The sequence below is a fragment of the Cygnus atratus genome, chromosome 32 (assembly GCF_013377495.2).
Source record: "Cygnus atratus isolate AKBS03 ecotype Queensland, Australia chromosome 32, CAtr_DNAZoo_HiC_assembly, whole genome shotgun sequence".
Classification (NCBI taxonomy): Eukaryota; Metazoa; Chordata; class Aves; order Anseriformes; family Anatidae; genus Cygnus; species Cygnus atratus.
This window is the reverse complement of record NC_066393.1, coordinates 494,309-515,023: the sequence shown is the minus strand read 5'-3', so window position 1 is coordinate 515,023 and position 20,715 is coordinate 494,309. Positions and strand designations below refer to the sequence as shown.

Sequence of the window (20,715 nt, the reverse complement as noted above, 5' to 3'; positions counted from 1 at the left end):
TCCTCACTAGCAGAGCTACTGCTACCTTTCCCCTTCCCCAGAGACCTGTAGGCTTCAGATCCCAGGCTGGGAGCCTGTTAAGACAAGGACTTGTCCACCACCAACTGGGGACAGTTTGCCCACCAAACAGAGGAGTTGCCAAGACCAGGCGGGTTGCACCTCAGACACAACCCTGAAGGCAAGTCACAACTCTGTGACCTGGCTGGGAGCTCTACAGCTGGTAACAGCACAGCAAAGGTGCCAGAGCCCCTCTAGTACCTGTCTCCAGAGCTGAAATGGGAGGAAGCTGGGAAGCCCTGGGGTGAGGGAGAGGCCAGCCTGAGCAGGAAAGCCATAACCCTCCTGACAGTGCATCCTCAAAAGTGCAAATCCAAAACAGAGCTTGCTGGAAAGTTTTTGCATTGAGTATCTGTGGGCCATGGGCTTTGAAGTGGTGAAATCCAGACCTGAGCCGTATGCTAGTAGTGAGGACTGTGAGTTAGATACACCAGCTCCTGAGACAGTTAATCCCCCCCAAAAAAAACCCTCCCCATCCACAAGGTCGCCAGGCTCACGCCAAAAGCCCAGAGGCAAGCAGGGATTCAGCCAGATGCAGCAGTGGGCTCGAAGAAGCAACGAGGCAAAGACATCGTTAAATAACTGTCCTGTAATTAGTGTGCAGAGTGCTGAGGAGCACGCCTCCCCTCCCGCCCCCAGTGCTACAGGAACCATACAAAAGGGCGACGGGGTAGGACCAGGATCACCAGGAGTCCGGGGGTTGGCACCTCCAGTCCCACAGCCCCGGCGTCCAGGAAGGTGCCCGTGACACCAGGCCCCTCCAAGGCGGCTCAGATTGGAGGACAGGGCTTGCCTTCGCAAGGAAAGGTCCGCACGCCACCCTCCGCCCAGCAGCAGGAGCAGCCATCAGTCAAAGAGAACAAATCCAGACTTCGGTGGCAGCAGCAGCGTGGGTGGCTCTAGACCTGGTGCTGCCGCTGGACCTGCTGGGCACGCACGGCATGGGAACAAGGAGGATCCAGCGCTGGTTGAGTGTGCTCACCCCTTCCTCGTCCAGGTCCCACAAGCAGCTAGAAACAGCTTACAGCACGGGTTGTCCCTTGACAAGGCTCCCAAAGCAGATCACAGCATGTGCACCCCCTTCTTCTGCTCCCTACCTGCCTTACCGGCACCCTGGGGCAGAAAATAGGGTTAGTGTTTCCAATCCATGACGGGCTCCTTCCTCCAGATGGGCTGGGAGAGGCAAGACGGTGGCTCCTGTGTGGCTCCGCACCTCTCCTCCAACATCTCCCCAAAAGATACCCCACCGCCAGCACCAACTGGGCTGCGCCTTCTCCTCCTTGCTCCGGCTCTCCCAGGGTCACCCTTCCACTCCCACCCCTTCCCCTGTGCCTTGAGGCCAAGTTTTAAGTGAGAACACACGATCTGCAGCCAACACAACGCCGCCTCTGCTCCCTGCCCGGGGGGAGAACCGGGCTGCTGAACAGAGGCAGCCTGTGTGGTGCTGTACCAGCAAAGCGCCCGCGTGGCCCCTGCACAGCAGGGCGAAGGGCACTGCTTTCATTATTAACCTGATCATCAGTAGCAGCGTGAAATATGGACGGGACGCTTAAAATTCATTAGAAGGAAAGGGAGGTGCCTGCACACTGCTGTCCCCCACCATACTTTTCACTGGTATACACCCCCCAAAAAACGGGCAGGGCTCCTGCTGCAGGGCTCAGTCACAGGCGGCAGCGCACCCCTACTTCGAGGGGCTCCCCCAGGAGCACCCAGCTTACACCTTGCACTCAAGGAAGGCAGCAGCATGGCCCCAGGGCACCAGGCAGACATGCTGATGGAGCCCGTTGCGTGGCCAGGCTGAGCTATGCTTACTGGGGTGACTAGATAAGTCCTCCTTGCAGCACTGGGGGGAGAAGAAGCATCCCTTAGCATCAGCCAAACAAAGGGCTTGCCACGGCCTGGCTGATGCTGCTCTTCAGAGCTCTGGACACTGGCTCTCGGCCGCACCGCAGCCTTGGCCAGCCCAGCTCACCTCTGGAAACCACCACGGCCTCCCAGCAGGACTCGCAGCTGCCCATCGGCGGCGTGCCACAAGCTACAGCTCGCTGCCACCGGCCAGCCTGCGGCCAGCAGCGCTCATGGACGGCACGCCACCTCCCTGCAGGCAGCACCGGCTGGGAGACAGGAGCCCCAGCCTCAGAGCTCAGTTAGGACCCCTGTGGGATCACCTCTCTGGGAGGAGCACGGAGAGAACGGCACGCGTCAGGGTTTGGCAGAGCAAAGCCAAGCAGCAGAAGCCCTGCTGGGTTCAGGCTCAGGAGAAGAGCTGCAGCAGCACCCACTTCTCGGGCTCCTCTCCAGGGACGCTGCAGCAGTCCCCTGCACACCTATGGGAACACGCGCTGCGGCGGGCTGGCCTGGGGCTCGTCTGTTGCTGCAGGCATGCTTGCAGCACGCTCGCTTATGGCTGTGGGCTTCTTGGCCTCAAAACACTCGCACCGCGCACGCCGCTCCGGGGCTCAGCCGTCGCGGTGCACGCGCTGGTGCTGCAGCAGGTTGGACGGGTGAGCGAAGCCTTTGTCGCAGACGCTGCACTTGTAGGGGGTCTCGCCTGTGTGCACCTTCTCGTGCACAGCCAGGTAGGCCAGGTCCTTGAAGAACTTGTGGCAGAAGCTGCATTTGTAGGGCCGCTCCTGGCTGTGCACGCGGTGGTGCTGCAGCAGCAAGGAGGGCCGGGCGAAGGCTTTACCGCACGCCTCGCATTTGTAGGGTCGCTCCCCAGTGTGCGCCCGCTCGTGGATCACCAGGTAGGACGACTGCTTGAAGGCCTTCCCACAGGTTTTGCAGACAAAGGGGCGCTCGCCCGTGTGCACGCGTTCGTGGGAGGAGAGGGCGTTGGACTGCTTGAAGCCCTTGCCGCAGAGCGGGCAGACGAAGGGGCGGTCGCCCGTGTGCACGCGCTCGTGCACCTTGAGGCTGTGCCCGTAGGTGAACTTCTTGCCGCAGACGCCGCAGACGTGGGGCTTGTCGTCGCAGTGCTGCCGCTGGTGCAGGAGGAGGGCGTTGGAGGTGGGGAAGTCCTTCCCGCAGTCCGCGCACTTGAAGGGCTTCTCGGTGCAGTGGGTGAGCGTGTGGCGCTGCAGCTCGTAGGGCGTCTTGAAGCTCTTGTCGCAGCAGGCGCAGTGGAAGGGCCGCTCGCCCGTGTGGATGCGCCGGTGCTCCTGGAGGTTGGAGGAGCGCTTGAAGCGCTTGCCGCAGAGCTCGCAGCGGAAGGGCCGCTCCTCCGTGTGCACCAGCCGGTGGCTCTTGAAGTCCGAGTGGCGCTTGAAGGAGGCCTCGCAGAGGTCGCAGCGGAACGGGCGCTCCTCGTTGTGCACCACCTCGTGGCTGAAGAGCTCCCAGGCCCGCTTGAAGGCCTTCTCGCACACGCCGCACTGGAAGGGCTTCTCGTCCACGATCACCTCGCGGATCTCAAACTCGGCCCCGCTGCTGGCCACGCTCGCGCCCCGCTTCAGGTGGGGCGGCAGCACCACCGCCGCCTCCTCCAGCTCGCCCGCCGCGCCGCCCAGCACGAGTTTGGCGGTGGAGTAGATGCCGTGCTCGTCAATCAGCTGCACAAAGTCCGGCTTGGGACGGGCATCTCCGGGAAGAGGCGGCTCGGGGGAGCAGGGTCGGGAACCTTTCCCCTCCTCCTCTTCTTCACTGCTCTGGGGCACAAGGGGGGCCTCCTCCAGTCCGTTCTCCAAACGGTTTTTCTTCCGTCGGAAGTCACCGGGCTGTCCCCAGATCAAGCGCAGCCTCTTTCCCCGGGAGGGCCCTGGCTCTTCGGCTCTCTCCCCGGGTCCTGGAGATGCTGGGGCCGGGCTCGACTTGGGCTTCAGGTAGAGCCGGTGCTTCCGCCGGAACGGCCTGCGTGGCTGCAGCTCCCCTGGTGCCTTGGGCTCAGGGCACGGGGCACCCCCCTCACCCTCTCCTGCCTTCTGGCCAGGGCTGTCCACGTCCCGAGGGGCGAAGGAACCATGCCCTTGCCAGCAGCGTCCTGAACGGCGAGGAGAAACCTGCCTGTGCCGCTCCGGGGAGTCTCCCACCAGCTGTGCCCGGGTGGCGTCCTTCTCTGGAGTCTCCTCCTGCTCTTCACCTTCAGGCCCATCTTCGGAAACGCAGACACGCCGCAGGGAAAAGGGGGACTCGCAGGCTGGAGAACCTGGCTGCTCTTCCATGGCTCCAGGCACCGGCTGCCAAGCCAGACAGGACCCTCTGCAAAAATCAGGAAGGGGAGAACATGAGAGAGGCAACCCATCGCTGGGCAGGACTGTAAGACAAGAGGCATGAAGACAAAGACACAGGCTGAACAGCGTGCAGGGAGGTGTGCCACACGAGCAGGGACTGCAGAGCTTGCAAAACCTGCTGTCAGCAATTCCTCTTTACCTTAGGGAAATCGAGTTGGCTGGGTGGTGCTGGAGAAACAACACGGATCGATACTTCTTCAAAATCTTTTTACTGATTAACCTGTTACTAGCAACTGAATCAAACTGCCCGCAGTTATCCACTTGCACAGCCTACTGCTTGCTCATCCACAGCTACCCGGCTGGAGCAGTGGTTTAGCCAGCCTCAGCCCTCTACCCAGGAGCTGGGGGTCGTACCAGCTCGCCAGCAGCTCCCGGGCAGGGGTTTGGGAAGCTCTACGCAGCCCCGCAGTCTGTCTGCCACGAGTTTATCGGCTCCTGTGGATTCACCAGCACAGCCTGTCTCCTTACTGGGCAGTTTCCTGACTGCCTTCTCAGCAAGAACACTTCCTTTTTTTTTTTTGCCACTGTTTCTCTGGCCTCCATTCAAACCCGTGGGTATCCCCAGGGCCTGTTCATAGAACTCACGCAGAAAAGGCCTTGTGACACTGCTGCATGGCCTGTACGGAGAGAGACGGTGCTCCTGGCCAGGGCAGAGCGACCTTCAGCCTCCGCAACGGCCAACAAGCCAGCCTTCAGCCTTGAAGTCATTGCCCCAAAGGCCCTGTGGGGAGGAAAGCCTGGGGACAGCGGTCGCAGGAACGCTGGCCAGCTCTGCCCTGCCCCGTAGAGGCACCAGGATCTGCCTCACGCACCTCCTGAGCTGGATCTGCTGTCCAAACTCAGACACCACGCGTAGATCAGCTCAGGCCCGACTGGTAACAAGGGAGGAAAACAAGGCGGAAGCGTGATCTACCTCCTGGTACAGTGCAATCCTGAAACGCCCCATCAAATCACGCTTCAAAGCGCCTTGACGCACAGCAAGAGCGATCAGCTGAGATGAGGAGCTGTTCCTTGCAGCTTTGAAACACCCAGCTTCACCCCTGAACTCCGAGGCAGGTGGCAGCAGTGGGCAGGTCTTCAGGAGCAGTGCTTGGGCTTTAAGAGCATCTGAGCTGCACATCACGCAGAGGAGAGCATTTCCGCTGACCGAACACCAACACAGAGCGGAAGCTGCCGCAAAACTAAACATGAAACCGTCCTACAGGTCCCTTCCACTTGAGAATAGGCTCTACAGGCTTGAACAGAGAAATAGCTGCCAGGAAGTAACAAGCAGAAGAGGAGCTGAAGAGGGGAAAGATAGACGCTGGGAAGGCACTTGGTTAAAGTTTCCCCAGGCCTGATTAAGTTGCAGAGACAGCTGGTGCTGTTGAACTTGCAAGAACCGATATACTCCGGACACACAGACTCTGCTGAATGGGTCCCAAGGCCACCAACACGCACTGGAACCAACAGCAGGTTGTGAAACTCAGGCCACGTCCCAGAGGGATGAGACCCCGAGCCCCCTGTGCCCCTAACACTGCTGGGGATGGGGCTTCAGCCAGGCAACTGTAAGGGAAGGCAAAGGGCTGAGACGTTAGCAGGCAGGCTATGCGCTGTGTGAGGTTAAACGCTATTAATAACAGCTCGATTCCATTAATAGCAAGAGCTTAATGAATAAAAGGTGTTCCAAGAACCGTTGCTTATTATCTGTGCCTCCCGCCCCCACTCAATCTCAAGTTACAAAAGAAAAAAAAACACAACAAAACTGAGTGGGTTTCAGTGCAAGATTTGGTTTCATTGCCATAGAGAAAATATGATCACACCAAAGCTCTGTTAGTCCCTCGTTCACAGCTGCAAACAAGGGTGGGCCTCAAAAGGGCAACTTGTGCTGGTTCAAGAAGGTAGCAAGTTGAAAAGAGGGGCAAAGAAGGTAGTTGTTAAATATATCACAAGCAGCAAAGGGTGAAAGGGACGGGAATTTGAATGAATCAGAAGGTTAGAACCAAAGAAAGCCAGTGAAGGATGAAACCTGCAGAAATCTGTACCTAAGTGACCACTTTTCGTCTCCTGATGAGATGGGTACGTACTAGTTGCTTCCCTCATCACCCAGGCGGTCCATCCCTCAATCTGTCATGCACAAATAAGGCTGGAAGCAGGGATAAGGGCTCGGGGTTGCCCTGTTCCCGAGCACGCTCACCTGCCGGGATGGATCTGGACCCCCCTTTCAAGCCCACAACTCCTGCTCTTGCATTAAGGCTTCAGAGCCCTCACACAAGATTTGGGTCGAGTCCTCAGGGTGACCAGAAATCCCCCACGCAGACTCTGAGCCCCATAACCAACACCTACACTTACCTCCAGGTATTTAAAAAACAACAAAAAAAAAAAAGAAGGAATCGCTTGCTTGTGGGAGAAGAGGTGGTGCAGAGGCAGCTGATGCAAGCCTGGCCGCTGCTAAGGGAGGATGTGGTGCAGGAGGATGATGACAGGTCCCAAAGCCTATGGAAACTTGCTCTAGGGAAAGCCCAAATATTAGGGCTGCCTTTGCTGCCTCTCAGGGAAAAGGCAGCAGGCTGGACAGAGACACCCACCTGCCAGCTCGTCCAGGCTGATCCAACACCATAAACTCACGTTAAGACAACAAACCACCGCCGCTGTGCCTCAGATTTTCTTGCCCAGCACGGGTGGGACGTGAAGCACAGAGCCCTAACGGGGAAAGGAACTCAGCAAGACGCCGACTTACCCCGTGCTGCGAGGGATCCGCCACCAGCGGCCGGGTTAAACCACACGGTGTTGGAGAGCTCCGCTCTTGGTGACACATGCGCATGGTCACAGCAGGAAACCTAGGGGTCCGCACCAGGCAAGAGGTCACACACGGGCGTTTTGCGCGCGGAGGCAACTGAATTTGCCCCCAGTTTTATTGCCTGCCCCAAGCCCTGCCATCCCGGAGCCCGCAGGGGTGTGGGGAAAGGACCGAGGGGCTGCACCAGGGCTCAGCTCGGCAGCGCGGGAACAACTGCCGTGAAAACGACGGTTTGTGACCAACAGATTCCCGCAGCCTCGGCCCAGAACCGGGGGGAGAGGTGAGGAAACCACTCGCAATGCAGGAAAGGATGAAAATACCTGCTGCCCTTGAGAGCTGAAGAGACAGGAAGGGGGTGAAAGAGAAAGGGCAAGGTGAAAAACAGGAGTCTGCTGAGAGAGAGCTTCTGTGTGCCAAAGCAGAGAAGATCTGGGGGTTAAAAGTGACTAAAAGCATCAAAATGCTGCGAGAGAGGTGTTCCCAGTGCAGGCAGCACCGACACCAAGCAAAGTCCTGGTGAAAAGCACTCAGGAGAAGATGGTGCAAAGCTGGTTTTCCAGTTAAGAGCTGGAGAAGTAGCAGAGAGAGTCCTGGGACTGGTCAGGGGAACCTGTCCTACCCACGGCTACCTAACATCATCAAGCTGATGCTGAGAAGGAAGAGCTAACTGCAGCCTACAAAACTAATCAGAGATAAAGTCAGAACAGATACGTGTCAGAGAGGAAAAAGGATAACTTAAGTTGAAGGATGGTGCTGGCGTAAGAGCAAAGAGGCACAACGCAGCGACGGGTGAGATAATTAGGATGAATTAGCTCCAGCTTGGTAGGTAACGGCTGAGCAAAAAAAAAAAAAAAATTCATTTTTTCCCCCCTCCCCAAGGCAGCTGGAGCATTTCACTGCTCTGGCTGGAACCGAGATGCGCTGCCAGGCCCACGGCACCACCTCAGGGAAGGGGCAGGGTTAACTAAGGTAGAGAGAGGACGGTTTTTCCAACTCACAGAGCCAGGAGAAGCGCACGGAGCGCTTTGGCTTGCCCTGGGCGAGCTTGGCAGCCCCTGTGGTGGTCTTTCCTCAGGACCTCCCCCCTCCCCAGCCCAGCCCCTCACCCTTTTCCCACCCCCAGACCACCACAAACTCTGCTGCTGTGTCCCCCTTTCCCCCTTGTGCCCGTGAGGATCCTCTCACCTTCCCCACCATTACAGCCAGGCCCTCCCAGCACCCCCCAGTCACTCCCACGACAACCAGACCCCTCCCCAGCACACCCCAACCCCTGACCTCATCCCCCTCCCCACCCCCATTACAGCCAGACACCCCCAGCATGCAGCCGCCACCCCTCTGTATCGACGTGGGCCCTCCCCACCCTGCTCCACACCCCCTGCCATCCCCCCCCCCTCCGGCTGTCCCAGTCCCTCCCAGTCTCCCCCCCCCCCAGTTTCAACATGGGCCCTGTCAGCTCGCTGCCTGCCCCCCCCGGCATTACAATCAGACCCTCCCTCTTATCACCCCCTGCCCCCGGCGCCAACGCAGCCCCACAGGATGCTTTGGGAGGGAAGGGACCTTAAAGATCATTTAATTTCACCCCCCTACCATGGGCACGCTGCTCACAGCCCCACCCAGCCTGGCCTTGAACACCTCCAGGGATGGGGCAGCCACAAATCTCCGGGCAGCCTCTTCCAGTGCCCCGCCACCCTCCGAGGGAAGTTTTTTTTTTTTCCTTACACCTAACCTAAACTTATTTTTTTATTACTTTTTTTTTTTTAAGCTTAAAGCCATTCCCCCTGTCCTGTCCCCGCACCCCTGACAACGAACATCCCCCCCCCAGCTTCCCCACAGCCCCCTCAGGCACGCTCCCAGCTCTCCCCGGAGCCTTCCCCTCTCCAGGCTCAACGCCCCCAGCTCCGGCGGAGCGGGGCCGCGACCCCCTGCCCACCACCGTGGGTCCCCCCGGTACTTCATAATCCCTCCGGTACACCCCAATCCCCCCCCCCGGTACTCCCTCATCCCCCCGGTACACCCCCAGCCCCCCCGGTTCCCACACGGGCCCCCTCAGCCCAGCCCAGCCCCCCCCCGGCGGGGAAGGCCCCCCTCGGCCCCTCCGCCGCCGCCACCCCCGCGCTCGGCGGCTGCTCCTCGGCCCGTTCCCAGCTCCCCGGCCCGTTCCCCGCCCCCCCGGGCTCACCCCGGGGCCGCCCCCGCCGGGCCCCGCCGCCCGTCCCCTCACATCCGGCCGGTGCCGCCGCCGCCGCCGCCTCGCGGCGCCTCCCCCGCCGCCGCTTCCGGCCGCGCGCCGCGCCGCGGGCAACGTCACTTCCGGCGGCGGCGGCGGCGCGGGGGCGGGAACGGAGGGGAAGGGGGAGGTGGGAGGGGGCAGGGAGGGGGGAGCATGCGCAGAACGCGCAGCAGAAAGGGGAGAGGCAGCGCATGCGCAGAGCGCAGAGCGGAGCGGGGGGGGAGCAGGGGAGGCGCATGCGCAGTTAGCGGGGCGCGTAGTAGGGCGGGGCGCGTGGAACCATAGAGTCACAGAGCCATCTAGGTTGGAGGAGACCTCCAAGATCACCGAGTCCAACCTCTGACCTGACACCACCAAGTCCTCCACTAAACCATATCACTGAGCTCTACACCTAAACGCCTTCTGAAGACCTCCAGGGGTGGTGACTCGACCACTTCCCTGGGCAGCCCATCCCAAGGCCTAACAACCCTTTCAGTAAAGAAGTTCTTCCTAATATCCAACCTAAACCTCCCCTGGCGCAACTTGAGCCCATTCCCCCTCGTCCTATCCTTGGGCATGTGGGAGAATAGACGAACCCCCACCTCACTACAGCCTCCTTTAACATACCTATTGAAGCCAGGGATAAAAGAATGGGGGCTTGCTTAATCAGATTAATGATTTCTAAATAAAACAATCGTAATTATTAAAGCCAGGAATGAAAAAATGGGGGCTTGCTTAATTGCATTAAAATAGTTATTGCTGAGTGTCTTTGCTTACCACTGTGCAAATTAACCGAAACAAGGAGTCTCGGGGCCCCTCACAGAGGATGTTTCCTGACAAAAATGGGGAACCTGTCTCAAAAAACAGCTGAGACTGGCCTTGTGGTTTGGACAAGAGCCAAGGAGCAGCTGAGTCTGTACAGAGGCAGGGGGTCAACTACTGGTGATGAAGAAGAGTTATCAGCCTTCATCCCCGCGACCTCCCCGACGACCACCACCAGAAGGCACTGCGCAAGCGCAGATGGGAGGAGTTTATGGAAATGACTTCTTGGAGCTAATTTTAATACAAAGCGGGGATAGGTTATGAATATGTATAGGTGTATTGGGAAACTTCATGCATATGTAACTTTTAACTGCATATAACCAAAGCAAGTTGCTGCATTAGGGTGCACATGCCTTTGGGAGCACCCCTGCATGCGCCCAGCGCCGAACTAAACCATGTACCTACTTTATAACTCATTTGCTTTGAGTTGTAGGTTTCTTCCACGAATCACTGTCACCAGGCACGTGGGAGAATAGAAAAACCCCCACCTCGCTACAGCCTCCTTTAAGGTACCTGTAGAGAGCGATACGGTCACCCCTGAGCCTCCTCTTCTCCAGGATGAACAACCCCAGCTCCCTCAGCTGCTCCTCGTAAGACTTGTTCTCCAGACCCCTCACCAGCTTCGTTGCCCTTTTCTGGACTCACTCAAGCACCTCCATGTCCTTCTTGTAGCGAGGGGCCCAAAGCCGAACACAGTACTCGAGGTGCGGCCTCACCAGAGCCGAGTACAGGGGGACAATCACTTCCCTAGCCCTGCTGGCCACACTGTTTCTTATGCAAGCCAGGATGCTGTTGGCCTTCTTGGCCACCTGAGCACACTGCTGGCTCATATTCAGCTGACTATCAACCAATACTCCCAGGCATGCGCCGTCAGACGTGTGGGGGGGGCAGTGGGGACATGCGTGAGTGTGGGACATACATGTGGGGGGGATATTGTGTGTGGGACGTGTGTATGTGGGACACGTGTGGGTGGGACACGCATCTGTGTGGGACGCGTGTGTGTGGGACACGCGTGGGGCACATCTGTGTGGGACATGTGTGTGGGGGATATGTTTGTGGGATGTGTGTGGGTCACGCATGTGTGTGGGATATGTGTGGGACATGTTTGGGACACGTGTGTATGTGCGGGACACGTGTAGGACATATGTGGGGGGTACACGTGTGTGTGGGATGTGTGGGATGTGTGAGTGTGGAACACGCATCTGTGGGACACGTGTGTGGGACACATGTATGTAGGGGACGTGTGGGACACGTGTGTGTGGGACGCATGTGTGTGGGACGTGTCTGGGAAACGGGGACACGCATGTTTGGGACACGTGTGTGTGGGTTTTGTATGGGTGAGTAACACGTGCGTGGCAGGGATGTTCAGGAGGATGCATGTGTGGGACACGTGTTGGACATGCATGTGTGGGACACGTGTGCATGGCAGGGATCTGCAGGAGGATGTGTGTGTAGGACATGGGTGTGTGGGGGCATGCGTGTGTGTGGGACACGCATGTGCATGGCAGGGATGTGCAGGACCACACACGTGTAGAATACACGTGTGTGTGGTAGAGACATGCCTGGGGCACACCTGTGTGTGTGGAACATGTGTGTGCATGGCAGGGACATGCTTGGAGCACGTGTGCTTAGGGACACATGTGCAAGGCACAGATGTGCCTGCAGCACACGCGTGTGTGCCCCTGCAATTCCTGGTGCTTGGGGATTTCCAGGCAAGCCCATGTTCATTCCACGCGGAAGCTCTGTGAGCTGTTTTAATCCCCAGCGAGGCGCTTTACCCTCCCGTCATGGTCTCAAAAGCCAGCAAAACACATGGAAGACGGAGTAAAAAAATACAGAAGTGAGTGATTGCAGGGAGTGCGTGCCAGCTGCCTGGCGGCCAGCCTTGAAACCACAACAAATCGCCCCAAATTCCTGCAACCCGCCCCCGCTGCAGCCCCGGCAGCAGCTCCCGGGGCAGCTGGGTGCTTAGTTTGTCGGCTGTGACTCACCGTCGGAAAAGCTGGTTTCAGATGTCACCAGGACAGAATTAACAGGAAAAAATATACATTGAAAAAAATTTATTTTCCCATTCTTCCCCCTCCTCCCCTCCTTTTTCTGAAGGTTGTGCCAAGCAAGATGTGTGCGCCGAGCTGAGGAGCCACGATCCCTGCAGGCTGAGAAAGTGCCAGTGCACGTTATCGGGGGGAATTCAGAACCGAAAAAAAAGCCATTGTTCTGCCTCAGTCTGGACAAGAGATTTTATTTCAGGAAATGGAAATTGTGGTGGCTGAAAACTTGAGATGCTGGAGCCCTCACCACCTTCTTCCTTCTGCCTTGGTTATTATCACCCCCAAAAGCACGAAGGGCAGCTCTCAGAGAAATGCGTTGCTTTATTTTTCTGCAGTATTTCTTAATTTCTCAGCTTTGGAGGATGGAGATATTCTGTAAAACTTCAGACTGAAATCTGAAAATGATTTGTTTCTCGGGTTGCTTGCCCAGTTTGGCAGCAGGCTTGGGGAAAAGGGTGTGAAATCGGAGGAAACACAAAATTAAAACCAAACCTGTACGCTTTGTGCAGAAACTGTTGGGTTTCCAACGTGGGAACGAAATTCCAGGACATGGAGCTTTGTCACTATTTTGGCAAGTAGGAGAAAGCCTGGGGGTGCCTCTCCTTGGAGATGTCCTTGGGAAAGCAGCTGGCTGTGTACTTCGGCGGAGACCCCCGCGTCTCCTCCACCAGCATCTTCAGGACGGCTTTGCTGTGGTTGGACATGGTGGCTGAGATGCTGTAGGTCCCATCGGACACAACGATGGAGGAGGTTTTTTTGTCCAGCACCTCCTTCCTGTAGGTTTGGGACTGGGGTCGGTCCCCACGCATGGACCAGTAGAGGCTCTCCAGGCTCCCGGAAATGGTTGCCCCGGGGAAGATCTCCACTGCGTACTGGTGGGCAAACATCATGTTGTTCCTGGGGTTGTAGAACATCACCGCGAAGGAGAAGGGCTCCGAGACATACAAGAGGGCTCCGGATACGCCCCAGGCGCTCAGGTTGCGTTTCACAAAGACGCACGTCTCCCTGGACTGGGGGCTGATGGATGGTGACGGGGGTGTGAAGATTTCACCGCTTTGGCAGAAATAGCTGTGGGGAGACCAGAAAGAGAGCCATAACATCAGGCTGGAAGGTTTCCACGTCACTCTCCAGTTACCTGAAAGGAGGCTACAGCGGGGTGGGATCAGTCCCTTCTCCCAGGCACCAAGTGATAAAAGAGGAAATGGCCTCAAATTGAACCAGGGGAGGTTTAGGTTGGATATTAGGAAAAAATTATTCACTGAAAGGGTTGTGAGGCATTGGAACTGGCTGCCCGGGGAAGTGGTGGAGTCACCATCCCCAGAGGTCTTCAAATAACCTGTAGACATAGAACTTAATAGCAAGGTTTAGTGGTGGAGTTTAGTACTAGGTTAAGGGTTGGACTAGATAATCTTAGAGATATTTTCCAACCTGATTCCATGATTCTGTGTTTTATGATTCCCCATGCACAGGGCACTGCTGAGAAGCACCTCTGATATCTCCCAGGACAAGGGGATGAGGCTGCAGGCAGAGGCACAGGTTGCAGACGCCCTTGTCCCCATCCCATCACCCCAGGCACTACAGCAGGGGCTCAGTGCTGGAGCAGGAAGGGGTGCAGGGCAGGAGGGAAGCCAAGGAGTGACATCCCATGGTGACCAGGCTCAAGGGGTGGTGATCGGTGGTTGCGAAGTCCAGCTGGAGGCCAGGAACTAGCAGCATACCCAAGGGGTCAGTACTGGGTCCGATCCAGATTAGCATCTTCATTAATGATCTGGATGATGGGGCAGATTATAGCAAGTTTGCTGATGACACAAAACCCCAGGGAGTGGTGGATACGCCAGAGGGTCACACTGTCATCCAGAGAGACTTGGGCAGGCTGGAGGTGTGGGTGACAGGAACCTCATGAAGTTCAACAAGTGCAAGGTCCTGAAGCTGGGGGAAACAACCCCAGGCACCAGGAGGCACCCAGCTGGGAAGCAGCTTGGCAGAAAAGGCTCTTTCCAGTGGTGCCCAGTGACAGGACAAGAGACAAGGGGCACAAACTGAAACAGGAGAGGTTCCCTCTGAACATCTGAACATCATTTATGGTGACAGAGCACTGGCATGGGTTGCCCAGAGAGGTGGTGGAGGCTCCTTGGAGATATCCAAAAGCTGTCGGGACATGGTCCTGAGCAGCCTCCTGTAGGTGCTCCTGCTTGAGATGGACAAAACGACCTCCAGAGGTCCCTCCCAACCTCAGCCCTTCCTTCATTTTGTGATCCCAGACCCTGCAGCAAACGGAGGGGTGGGAGTTGATGGGGTGCCCTTTACCTCGGATAAACAAGCCCCAAGAAACCCGGGAATTTGTCCAGCCCTGTGTTTTCTCAGGGCTGAGCATTTTCTTTGCAAGGTGTGTGCTACAAGGCTGTGGCACTCCCCTCGTCCCATTGGCACCAGCCCAGGCCCTGGGTGCCTCTACCTGCCATCTGCTTCCTTGTTCCCCCTGCAGCTTTTATGCAGCACCCTGTGCACACCAAGTTTTGCTGCTCTCAGATTTGTGCCCAAGCTTCGGGGACCTTGTAAATCTGGGGGCTGGTGGGCACCGTACAAACCTGGGATTGCGGAGGGTCACGCTTGTCTTGTTGGTGATCTCAATTCCCACGCTCCGGGACTGGGGCGTGCTGAGGAGGATCTCCTCGAGGTCTCTGCGCTTCTCCATGGGGTCAGGCTGCTGGCGCACGGAGAAGGACAGCCTAGAGACATTGGAAATCCTGAGGGAGAAGTGCAGTGGGGACTGTGGGGCACGACCTGCCTTTGGGCAGGGTCCAGCCTGGAGCCAAGCCCCACTGAAGCAAGCTGACACATCTGTCTTCCAAAATAATGGCAGAGGGGACAGGCTGGGGTGGGCAGCAGAAACAGGGAGCTTCTGATTTCTTTGCTCTGATTTCTCTTCCTTTTTGTGCTCTGATTTCTCATCCGAGCAATGGGAGCAGGAGATGAGAAGATCCAACCCTTTGGTGTGGGGATGAGGCAGCATGGAGGTGCCCTAGGGAGCTTGATCCTGTAAATCCACATCATGTCCCACTGATGTGCTGGGATATCCCGAGGGTGTCTCAGAAGAAAAAAGGGGCTGGTGTGGGTTGGGCGAATGAGGCAAAACAAAAAACCCTACCGAGACACCCCAGAATGAGATGTCTCGTACTGGAGCTGGGCTCTGACAGCAGAGGTGAGTGAGAGAGAGAAAAAGAAAGCACAGAAATCACTCTTGGACCCCAGACAGAGCGACCAAGAGGACCCTTACCTGGTGCTGCCCAAGTTGTAGAGATGGGGAGAAGAAACCCACTGTCTCTTGGGTTCCCGGGGCTGCGGATGGAGCCTTCTGGGCTGCTCTGCTCCTCCCTGAGAGCCCGATCACACCCAGGTCAGGGTGGCTGGAAGGAGGCAGGGTGAAGCGGGGGTGTTGCCCTGGGAGATGCACTCCTCTACTGGTTCTGGTGGGGGCAGAGTTAATTTCCTTCCTAGCACCTGGTAAGTTGCCATGTTTTGGATTTATGATGAAAACAGCAATGACACACCAATGTTTTAGTTGTTATATAGAGTCAAGGACTTTTCTGCTTCTGATTCTGCCCTGCCTGCAAGGAGGCTGGGGGTGCACAAGGAGCTGGGAGGAGACAGAACCAGGACAGCTGTCCCCAAACAACCAAAGGGATGTCCCATGCCGTACGGTGTCATGCTCAGCAATATAAGGTCAAGGAAAGAAGGAGAAAACAGGGACATTTGGAGTGATGGAGCTGGTCTTCCCAAGTAATCCTTATGGAGGATGGAGCCCTGCTTTCCTGGAAGCACCCAAACACCTGCCTGCTGGTGGGAAGGAGTAAATGAATTTGTGTTTTGCCTTGCTTGCAGATGCAGCTTTGGCTTTACCTATTAAACTCTCTTTACGTCAACCCATCCCATTCTAGGGGATTCTTTTTCTCTTCCCCATCCCATTCTGGGGATAGCGAGCAAGTAGCTGAGCCTGCTGGTGCTCACTTGTGGCAACCCACCCAAAATGCAGGGGCCACCTCTGCCCCCTCCCCATCACATTGGTGCTTTCAGGTGGCAGGAACTGGGTGCATCCCTGGAGGGGCTCAGCCCTTCCCTTGCTCAAGGGTAAAAAAAAAAACAAACAACAGGGGAACAGAGTGGCCACAGCTACCCAGGTGAGGAAGGACGGGTTTCAAAGTCCAGGGGCAGCGTTTCTGACCACTAGCCCACGAGGCTGCAGCACTGCTGGCACTTGTTTCCCTTGCAAGAAGTGGATGAGGAAACCAGCCCTTGTGTTTGCTTTCAAACAAGGAGCCAGTGTTTGCCTTCCAGATTGTGTGGCTCTGATGTAGCTGCTCAGGCACCTCTCAGCTGTCCTGAGGAAGGAAAGGTGGTGATTTGTAAGGACAGCTGAGAGCATTTTAGCTGTTCTTTGTATTTATGAACACCCATTTGCACTCCTTTTATTTGCCCTCCTTTATTTTATTTTTTATTTTTGCATTTCTTGAGTATTTTCCCTTTGCCTTCTTGCTTCCCTTCCCCCAAATTCAGGAGTCACTGCAGTTCTTGCTGCACTATAGGAAACAGGGGCTTCCCCATAGTTTTTTATTGACGTGGGGCACAAACCTGCTTCCAGCTGAAAACCTCCCACCTGGAGGTCAGATGATGCAAAGGGTTGGGGTGGAGGGGAAGGGACGGAGCCCTGCTGCTCCAGCCACTTGTTTTGCCCCTTTTCTGCTTGGTTTCTGCTGTTGGGAATCCAACACATTTCCTGTAATCGCACAGCTCAGTGCCTGAAGCATTCAACCGGGAACCCCAAGGTGATTTCTGCTGTGTGTGGGCTAGGATGGATCTTAAGCTGTACCAGGCAGCTTCCTAAAGCTGTCAGAGTCTTGGCTCAAGCCCTGGGTAAATGGTCACGTCTAAGGAGGCTTTATTAAGCCTGGGGCTTTGTCTCAGCACCCACCCCTTCCAGCTCAGATTCGTCCTTGAAGGTGAACTGTTTTGGTTTTGCTGTTTGCTAATGCGACCCAGGAACATTTCCAACCCCTCCATCTCCTCTCTACAGAGCTGGGTAATCAGCTGAGGCTGCCTTCAGGGCATGGCTGTTTTGCTTCACATCCCTTGTACTCCCAGCACAGGGACAGTGAAAGGAAAAATATTAACTCAGCAGCTCTCCCTGGAGGTGCAGGGGAGCTATTTTGATTTGGCAGCCTGTGGACAGAAAGGTGTTGCTGGGGCACATTCCTCAGCAAGGCAGAGCGGTTGTGTCCGCAGGGGATGTGGCTTCATCTGAGCCTGAAGTTTGCTGGAGGCTACACCAGCAAATCCCACCTGTAGGAATCCCACCTGTAGGATATTCTGATGGGATTTCCTCCTGCTGTGCACTACAGCCCTCGCTGCTGGAACCAAGATACATCAAGACAGCAAGGGAGGACGCTTGATGGCAGCGCAGCTATTGCACTTGCTGAGGGAGAGTTTCCTGAAGCCAGCACTTTGAGGAATGGATGAATTTGAAACCTTTTGGAGGAGATGAAAAGTAAAAAAAATCAATGCAAGAAAAGTGCAGTGTTGCAGGTAAGTGTTGCACGTGCTTGTTTCAGGATGCTTTTATTTAAACTGAAGGCTCTGTGCAGAGCTGGGGAGCTCATTCTTCCATAAGCACTGCTGTAAAGTTTGGAATTAATATAGAGCAGGGCAGCATGACCACTCTGTGTCTTATTGTGCCAGGTCAACGTGTGATCCCTTCTCTCGGCAAGCTGTGAATCTGTATGTAAAAACTTGCCAGTAAATGTCCTATTTCTGTGTGCGCCCCTGCTTTAGACCCTGGAGCCCAGATGGGCATGGGTTTGGCGTGTACATATTCACGTGCATGAGGCATCCCAGGAGAAAACCCCGCTCTCTGTAGCCTTTTGCTGGGCAGGGCTTTGGTCTGAGGTCAGTGCCGGCCCATTTTCTCACCAAAACCGTTGTCCAGGGGTTGCAGAGCCGGTGCCACAGAGCCAGGGACAGCCCTTCCCAAACTGAGCTGCAGCAAGCCAGCAGCTGGGAGCACCAGGGGCCACGACCAGGGTCCCCTTCCAGGGCTGATGGTGCCATCCTGTGGCTACAGCTGCTTTCCCTGTGCCTCAACAGCCTGTGCAGCCCAACGCAGTGCTGGGACCAATCCTGCACTGGGCAGAAGCTCCAAATCCCCTTCCTGGTGGTTATTGCATGCCTGAGCATCCTCCAGATTGGTGTCTGTGTGCTGGGAACATGGTGATGCCAGCGGTGCCAGAGGGAAAGGGGTGAGGTGGTGCCAGCCCCCTCGTGTCCCTGTGGGAGGACTGGGATTTCAAGCAGTCCCTGTCTTCAGTCACATTCTGGTTGCTTCTAGACTTATGTGAAATAGGGATATGACTCCTAACCAGATTTATCTTGAAAATAGAACACCCAAGCTTAAGAGAAAGGACTTACAGCAGACAAATTAGGTGCAATTCAGATGCTTAATGCAGCTGTTTACTCTTCTGCAATGGCAGCTGTTTCTTGAGCCAGCTGTGATGCATCCCCATTTTAGTTGTATCTCCCATCCCCAGGAGAAATGCTGTTTCAGCAAAGGCTCCTGCTCTGCTCCCCTGGAAAACTGGAGTCTGCTTTAGTTTTGCTGCTTCCCCTGGGAAACTGGAAGCTTTACTGCAGTGCCCCATTTCCCATTCTTATTTTCAGAAGGCAAAGGCGTTGCTAAACAGGGGCTGACTGCAAAGCTTCTTGTTTTTAAAAACTAGTTTAAGCTGCAATATGCTTTTAAAACACAGTGAGGTGCACTTGGGAGGAAAAAGATGTATCTGATGTATAGTCCTGGGTTCCTACTATTTTTCCCAGGCAGAGCAATAAGTATTTTGGAGGCACAAGGGTGACAGTATCAGGGGAGTGGCAGGCACAGGATGTTTCCATAGGATAGACTACAGGAATATGACAGCTGCTATGTTGCTGACTGGTCCTAGCATTTGATCTAAATTCTCTTTGCAGTCATCTGGGAAAAATGTACGCCTCCAGGACTCACTTCATCTCACCTTAAGGAGACATCAACATCAATTGTGTTGAGACAGGTCTTCTGGTACATGTTTCTGCACAGTGACAACAAGGGTATCTTCTGTGGTTGGCTTGGCTGAGGCCATCTGCACTCCAGCTATGTGAATTTGGGTAAATTAACCCTGTTCTGAGCTAAAGCTGGTTTTAGCTCTGCTGTGTTCAGTTCATTTACTGCCCCTGCTCCCCATGATGCTCTCCAGTTTTACAGGACATTGTCTCCTCGGCAAAATACAAATCTGTACAGATTTGTCTTTAGATCTGTAAGTTCTGCTAATTTAGATGATAAATAACAGCACCTGTGTGGCTGACCTGGCCTCCCGGTGCCATGCAACGCAGGTCTCTGCACCACGCTCTTTAAGTATGGAGATCTACTTCATATCAGCCTTTGTGTCACGTTTGTATGAGTTAAGAAGTAATCCATGTTGTGCCTAGGTCAAAAGTACTGATAATATCGTAAAGTTCTGTGCTTTTCTTATCTTTTAAGTCTGGTGTGGTTATTTACGTGCTGGAGTACTTTCATCTATGTCTTATCTAATATACTAAGGTTGCTGAGAGATTACAAATTGTTTTCTAAAGAAACACCTCAGGCTGCGTTATCGTAGCTTTTTTAATGTTGTTAAATATACTTTGGCTTCTGGCTTTATGACAAAAAGGTCAAGAACAGGGAAAAAAAGTCCTTAACTTCCCCTTTTAGTAGCTTTTCCGCGTGAAGGTGAACCTTGACATGCTGCAGGAATGAGTCACTAAACTTGCATGAGTTTATGGCATATTGCTTTTTCTTTAAAAGCCTTTTTTTCATAAATAAATGAATAAATAAAAATTGCAGCTGCAGCTAGATCCAAAAGTACCCTCTGAAAACAGACTGAAGAAGGGCAATAGAGCAAGCAGCCTTAAAATCCCTAAAAACATGTGAAGCCAAAAAATCTACCCCGCTCTCATCCCTGAAAAGACAAACACCTGTGACCTGCTGGGAGCGGAGGGGCATCTTGTCTCAGCACAGCTCTTGCTCTTTCTCCACTGTTTATCCTCCAACCCTGAACTGATAAATGGGGAGAAATGAGCCCAGATCCTTGGGAATTTGGCCTTGGAGAACTGCCTGGGATCATCCTCTAAAGGGAAAAGACTCACTTCAGCCTCCAATACAGTTAATTTCTGGGATCCCCCTGTCACCCCATAAATACAGATGGGTTCTTCCCCATTATAGCTTGATGGCATTACAGTACACTGTGTACCACTGTGTACCACTGTCTACTAAAACCTTTTCCTTCTGTGGCTCTGATGTGCCAGGCCATCGAATCCACACAGCCCAATAAACCCAATTGTACCTTTCTTCCCACTGGCCTCTAATCCTGGTCTTAATATTCGTCGCTGTGTCTGGGGGACAGAGAGGCTTTCTTCATAGTGCTGGAGTTGTTTAGCCAATTCATCCACTGTGGGTTCCTTTTGTTTTTCCAGGTCATTACTGCCAATGAGCTGGCACATGGTAATGATGTG

At 55.1% G+C, this 20,715-nt stretch overlaps 1 protein-coding gene across 5 annotated transcripts; it reads right to left on the bottom strand.

The window, feature by feature from the left end:
- Window positions 1–630: 630 nt before the first annotated feature.
- LOC118259877 (zinc finger protein ZFP2-like) lies at window positions 631–9,371 on the bottom strand. Of its 5 annotated transcripts, none has more exons than XM_050716039.1 (3): window positions 9,287–9,371; window positions 7,006–7,105; window positions 631–4,254 (listed from the first exon to the last, which is right to left on the bottom strand). In XM_050716039.1, exon 3 carries the CDS (start codon window positions 4,215–4,217, stop codon window positions 2,517–2,519), a length of 1,701 nt encoding a protein of 566 aa, XP_050571996.1. In that variant the 5' UTR covers window positions 4,218–4,254; window positions 7,006–7,105; window positions 9,287–9,371; the 3' UTR covers window positions 631–2,516. The 5 variants fall into 5 exon arrangements, with proteins under 5 accessions (XP_050571996.1, XP_050571997.1, XP_035425629.1 ...); XM_050716040.1 differs by having other exon boundaries at window positions 9,245–9,318; XM_035569736.2 differs by lacking the exon at window positions 9,287–9,371 and having other exon boundaries at window positions 7,006–7,780.
- Window positions 9,372–20,715: the final 11,344 nt, after the last annotated feature.

Bases quoted from the DNA above. Each gene is read 5' to 3' on its own strand.
- LOC118259877 (XM_050716039.1), bottom strand. From the start codon at position 4,217: ATGGAAGAGCAGCCAGGTTCTCCAGCCTGCGAGTCCCCCTTTTCCCTG.